The 6902-nt window shown below is 43.2% G+C and overlaps 1 protein-coding gene across 1 annotated transcript; it reads left to right on the top strand.

Annotated features, from left to right (window-relative positions):
- Nucleotides 1-1290: 1290 nt before the first annotated feature.
- LOC109766092 (uncharacterized) lies at nucleotides 1291-1791 on the top strand. The gene has a single exon (XM_020324859.1). It carries the CDS (start codon nucleotides 1291-1293, stop codon nucleotides 1789-1791), a length of 501 nt encoding a protein of 166 aa, XP_020180448.1.
- Nucleotides 1792-6902: the final 5111 nt, after the last annotated feature.

Here is a 6902-nt window from a genome sequence, read left to right as displayed (position 1 = left end):
GGATCACTAAAAGCTTCATCTGGCGACGAAAAAAGCTTCATCCGACGATGAAAAAAGCTTCATCTGGATAACATGGTTGTAGCTTCGTGCATGTATGGTTGTAACATTTACTTCTGCCGGTTGCAGCTTTCTAGTCGTAGGTTGAAGCTGCCTGCCATCACCGGCCACAGGTTCGGCGTTGTTCGATGCAAACATGTCAGTCCACCCCGTTGAAACATTTTTGTAACCTCTCGTAGCTTTTCTGAAGCACGGTTGTAGCTTCCTGATCTCCAGCTGCATCCATTTGTCGTCACCGGCCACAAAACTGCACAGCCGCCGATTGTAGCAAATATCGACGCTGGTTGTAGCGAAAATGCGATGCAGTTGTAGCAAAAACTAGATGTGGCTCCAGCTCGCTTGTTGGTTGAAGAAAAAACCAACTATGGTTGCAGCTTTTGCGTTGGTCGGTTGTATCAAGAAAATGGCTGGTTCCAGCTTCGCTGTCTGCTCCTCGGTGATGCAACCATAGGACTAGGAGGAGGGCAGTTCCAGCAGAGGAGGAGGGTGGCGCTCGCCGGAGCAGTGCCGACGGAGCCAGCCTGGGGCATCTTGGGGTGGTTGCTGGCCATGGTGACGACGACTGTTGAGTATATTGTGTACGTATATATTTGTGTATATGGCTCACCTCCTGTTTCCTTTGTATAGTTGAGGTTGTGGCCCCCTCTGTACTTATATATACGTGCCTGGTGCACCGATCAATATATCGCGATTACACAGCCCATAACTTATCCTTCTACATGGTATCTATCGCAGCACGATCCTAAACCCTAAGCCGCCACCGTCGCCGCGCCTCTACGCGTCGCCGCCGCCGCTAGTCGCCACCACCTCCCACCTCCGTGCCTTCCGCCGCAGCCGCGGCCTCTCCAAGCCGCTGCAGTCGCCGATCGCGCCTTGCTTCCGCTCCCTCCCGCCAACCCCGCTACCTCTACTCCCACGCCACATCGCCACCTAGCGCTACTCCCGCATCGCCACTTCCGCTGCCCTACGCTGCTCCGCCTCGCCAACCCCGCTGCCTCTACGCCACGCCACAGCATCTCCCCCAGCGTTGCTCCCGCCTCTCCAACCCCGCTGCCTCTACGCCACGCCACCGCATCGCCCCCAGCGCTGCTCCCGCGTCGCCACCCAGCGCTGCTACGCCACCGCATCGCTCCCTGCACCGCTCGCTGTTTCGCGCACCGCAGCCCCTCGCCAATCCCGCATGACGCCACGCGACAGCTCCAGCGTCACGCGTCGCAAACCCTAACCCTAATCATGAGTTCCTCCTCCTCTACCGTCAACTACCTGTTCGCCGGTCCCGATGTCACCCTCGTCCGCGACCTCAACATCCACAAGCGCGTCCCGGTGAAACTTGATCAATCCACCGCCTCCTACTCTGCTTGGAAGCGGTATTTTTCGCTGGTGTTCCGCGAGTACCTCCTTCATGGCCACGTCGACGGCACTGTGGACTCGGCCCTCATGATCCATGACGAGGAGTGGATGATCCTCGACACCACCATCATCCGCTGGTTCTACCTCACCATCTCCACCGACCTCTTCCACACTTTGGTGGATGACAACGACGACGCCTACGCCGTCTGGACCAAGCTCAATGACCTCTTCACCGACAACAAGCTGCAGCGCAAGGTCCTTCTTTACGGCGAGTTTTACGGGTGCCAGCAGCTTGACTCGTCCATCGACGATTTTTGCATGCGCCTGAAAAAGCTTGCCGATGAGCTCCGCGATCTCGGGGAGACGGTTGGTGCTACCTCTTGAGCACTGCGTTGGTTTTCCCTTGAAGAGGAAAGGGTGATGCAGCAAAGTAGCGTAAGTATTTCCCTCAGTTTTTGAGAACCAAGGTATCAATCCAGTAGGAGGCCACGCACAAGTCCCTCGCACCTACACAAACAAATAAATCCTCGCAACCAGCGCAATAAAGGGGTTGTCAATCCCTTCACGGTCACTTACGAGAGTGAGATGTGATAGATATGATAAGATAATATTTTTGGTATTTTTATGATAAAGATGCAAAGTAAAATAAAAGCAAAATAAAAGGCAATGGAAATAGCTTGTTGTTGGAAGATTAATATGATAGAAAATAGACCCGGGGGCCACAGGTTTCACTAGAGGCTTCTCTCATGAGCATAAGTATTATGGTGGGTGAACAAATTACTGTTGAGCAATTGACAGAATTGAGCATAGTTATGAGAATATCTAGGTATGATCATGTATATAGGCATCACGTCCGAGACAAGTAGACCGACTCCTGCCTGCATCTACTACTATTACTCCACACATCGACCGATATCCAGCATGCATCTAGAGTATTAAGTTCATAAGAACAGAGTAACGCTTTAAGCAAGAAGACATGATGTAGAGGGATAAACTCATGCAATATGATATAAACCCCATCTTGTTATCCTCGATGGCAACAATACAATACGTGCCTTGCTGCCCCTACTGTCACTGGGAAGGGACACCGCAAGATTGAACCCAAAGCTAAGCACTTCTATCATTGCAAGAAAGATCAATCTAGTAGGCCAAACCAAACTGATAATTCGAAGAGGCTTGCAAAGATAACCAACCATACATAAAAGAATTCAGAGAAGATTCAAATATTGTTCATAGATAAACTTGATCATAAACCCACAATTCATCGGTCTCAACAAACACACCGCAAAAGAAGATTACATCGAATAGATCTCCACGAGAGAGGGGGAGAACATTGTATTGAGATCCAAAAATAGAGAAGAAGCCATCTAGCTAATAACTATGGACCCGAAGGTTTGAGGTAAACTACTCACACATCATCGGAGAGGCTATGGTGTTGATGTAGAAGCCCTCCGTGATCGATGCCCCCTCCGGCGGAGCTCCAGAAAAGGCCCCAAGCTGGGATCTCACGGGTACAGAAGGTTGCGGCGGTGGAATTAGGTTTTTGGCTCCGTATCTGGTAGTTTGGGGGTACGTATGTATATATAGGAGGAAGAAGTACGTCGGTGGAGCAACGTGGGGCCCATGAGGGTGGAGGGCGCGCCCTGGGGGGTAGGCGTGCCCCCTACCTCGTGCCATCCTGGTTGATGTCTTGACGTAGGGTCCAAGTCCTCTGGATCACGTTCGTTCCAAAAATCACGTTCCCGAAGGTTTCATTTCGTTTGAACTCCGTTTGATATACTTTTTCTGCGAATCTCTGAAATAGGCAAAAAAACAGTAATTCTGGGCTGGGCCTCCGGTTAATAGGTTAGTCCCAAAAATAATATAAAAGTGTATAATAAAGCCCATTAATGTCCAAAACAGAATATAATATAGCATGGAACAATCAAAAATTATAGATACGTTGGAGACGTATCAAGCATCCCCAAGCTTAATTCCTGCTCGTCCTCGAGTAGGTAAATGATAAAAAGAGAATTTTTGATGTGGAATGCTACTTGGCATAATTTCAATGTAATTCTTCTTAATTGTGGTATAAATATTCAGATCCGAAAGATTCAGGATAAAAGTTCATATTGACATAAAAGTAATAATACTTCAAGTATACTAACTAAGCAATTATGTCCTCTCAAAATAACATGGCCAAAGAAATTTCATCCCTACAAAATCATATAGTTTAGTCATGCTCCATTTTCGTCACACAAGAATGCTCTCATCATGCACAACCCCGATGACAAGCCAAGCAATTGTTTCATACTTTAGCAATCTCAAACTTTTTCAACCTTCACGCAATACATGAGCATGAGCCATGGATATAGCACTATGGTTGGAATAGAATATAATGATGGGGGTTATGTGGAGAAGACAAAAAAGGAGAAAGTCTCACATCAACGCGGCTAATCAATGAGCAATGGAGATGCCCATCGATTGATGTTAATGCAAGGAGTAGGGATTGCCATGCAACGGATGCACTAGAGCTATAAATGTATGAAAGCTCAACAAAAGAAACTAAGTGGGTGTGCATCCAACTTGCTTGCTCACGAAGACCTAGGGCATTTGAGGAAGCCCATTGTTGTAATATACAAGCCAGGTTCTATAATGAAAAATTCCCACTAGTATATGAAAGTGACAAAACAAGAGACTCTCTATCATGAAGATTATGGTGCTACTTTGAAGCACAAGTGTGGTAAAAGGATAGTAACATGGTCCCTTCTCTCTTTTTCTCTCATTTTTTTGGGGGCCTTCTTCTCTCTTTTTTATGGCCTTTCTCCCCTTTTTTCTCACTTGGGACAATGCTCTAAAAATGATGATCATCACACTTCTATTTATTTACAACTCAATGATTACAACTCGATACTAGAACAAAGTATGACTCTATATGAATGCCTCCGGCGGTGTACCGGGATATGCAATGAATCAAGAGTGACATGTATGAAAGAATTATGAATGGTGGCTTTGCCACAAATACTATGTCAACTACATGATCATGCAAAGCAATATGACAATGATGAATGTGTCATGATAAACAGAACGGTGGAAAGTTGCATGGCAATATATCTCGGAATGGCTATGGAAATGCCATAATAGGTAGGTATGGTGGCTGTTTTGAGGAAGATATAAGGAGGTTTATGTGTGAAAGAGCGTATCATATCACGGGGTTTGGATGCACCGGCGAAGTTTGCACCAACTCTCAATGTGAGAAAGGGCAATGCACGGTACCGAAGAGGCTAGCAATGATGGAAAGGTGAGAGTGTCTATAATCCATGGACTCAACATTAGTCATAAAGAACTCACATACTTATTGCAAAAATCTACAAGTCATCAAAAAACAAGCACTACGCGCATGCTCCTAGGGGGATAGATTGGTAGGAAAAGACCATCGCTCGTCCCCGACCGCCACTCATAAGGAGAACAATCAAAGAACACCTCATGTTTCAAATTTGTTACATAACGTTTACCATACGTGCATGCTACGGGACTTGCAAACTTCAACAGAAGTATTTATCAAATTCAAAACTACTCAACTAGCACATATTTAATATCACTACCTCCATATCTCAAAACAATCATCAAGCATCAAACTTCTCTTAGTATTCAACACACTCATAAGAAAGTTTTTACTAGTCTTGAATACCTAGCATATTAGGATTAAGCAAATTACCATGCTGTTTAAGACTCTCAAAATAATATAAGTGAAGCATGAGAGAACAATAGTTTCTATAAAACAAATCCACCACCGTTCTCTAAAAGATATAAGTGAAGCACTAGAGCAAAAACTATATAGCTCAAAAGATATAAGTGAAGCACATAGAGTATTCTAATCAATTCCGAATCATGTGTGTCTCTCATCAAAAGGTGTGTACAGCAAAGATGATTGTGGTAAACTAACAAACAAAGACTCAAATAGTACAAGACGCTCCAAGCAAAACACATATCATGTGGTGAATAAAAATATAGCTCCAAGTAAGTTACCGATGGAAGTAGACAAAAGAGGGGATGCCTTCCGGGGCATCCCCAAGCTTTGGCTTTTTGGTGTCCTTAGATTATCTTGGGGTGCCATGGGCATCCCCAAGCTTAGACTCTTGCCACTCCTTGTTCCATAATCCATCAAATCTTTTACCCAAAACTTGAAAACTTCACAACACAAAACTTAACAGAAAATCTCGTGAGCTCCGTTAACGAAAGAAAACAAAACACCACTTCAAGGTACTGTAATGAACTCATTCTTTATTTATATTGGTGTTAAACCTACTGTATTCCAACTTCTCTGTGGTTTATAAACTATTTTATTAGCCATAGATTCATCAAAATAAGCAAACAACACACGAAAAACAGAATCTGTCAAAAACAGAACAGTCTGTAGTAATCTGTAACTAACGCAAAATTCTGGAACTCAAAAACTTCAGCCAAAATAGGACGACCTAGAAAATTTGTTTATTGATCAGCAGCAATTGGAATCAATATTTTATCACATTCTGGTGATTTTTAACAATTATTTTCATGAACAGAAAGTTTCTGGAATTTTCAGCAAGATCAAATAACTATCATCCAAGACGATCCTATAGGTTTAACTTGGCACAAACACTGATTAAAACATAAAAAACACATCTAACCAGAGGCTAGAGAAAATATTTATTCCTAAACAGAAGCAAAAAGCAAAAAACTAAAAATAAAATTGGGTTGCCTCCCAACAAGCGCTATCGTTTAACGCCCCTAGCTAGGCATAAAAGCAAGGATAGATCTAGGTATCGCCATCTTTGGTAGGCAATCCATAAGTGGCTCTCATAATAGATTCATAAGGTAATTTTATTTTCTTTCTAGGGAAGTGTTCCATGCCTTTCCTTAACGGAAATTGAAATCTAATATTCCCTTCCTTCATATCAATAATTGCACCAATCGTTCTAAGGAAAGGTCTACCCAAAATAATAGGACATGAAGGATTGCACTCTATATCAAGGACAATAAAATCTACGGGCACATAATTCCTATTTGCAATAATAAGAACATCATTAATTCTTCCCATAGGTTTCTTAATAGTGGAAGCCGCAAGGTGCAAGTTTAGAGAGCAATCATCAAAATCACGGAAACCTAACAAATCACACAAAGTCTTTGGAATCGTGGAAACACTAGCACCCAAATCACACAAAGAATAGCATTCATGATCTTTAATTTTAATTTCAATAGCAGGTTCCCACTCATCATAAAGTTTTCTAGGGATAGAAACTTTCAACTCAAGTTTTTCTTCATAAGATTGCATTAAAGCATCAACGATATGTTTAGTAAAAGCTTTGTGTTGAGTGTAAGCATGTGGAGAATTTAACATGGATTTCAACAAGGAAATACAATCTATCAAAGAGCAATTATCATAATTAAATTCCTTGAAATCCAAAATAGTGGGTTCATTAATATCTAGAGTTTTGATCTCTTCAATCCCACTTTTACCAATTTTTGCATCAAGA

The sequence above is a fragment of the Aegilops tauschii genome, chromosome 4, assembly GCF_002575655.3.
Source record: "Aegilops tauschii subsp. strangulata cultivar AL8/78 chromosome 4, Aet v6.0, whole genome shotgun sequence".
In the NCBI taxonomy this organism is placed as follows: Eukaryota; Viridiplantae; Streptophyta; class Magnoliopsida; order Poales; family Poaceae; genus Aegilops; species Aegilops tauschii.
This window is presented reverse-complemented; position numbering and strand designations above follow the sequence as displayed.

Bases quoted from the DNA above. Each gene is read 5' to 3' on its own strand.
- LOC109766092 (XM_020324859.1), top strand. From the start codon at position 1,291: ATGAGTTCCTCCTCCTCTACCGTCAACTACCTGTTCGCCGGTCCCGAT.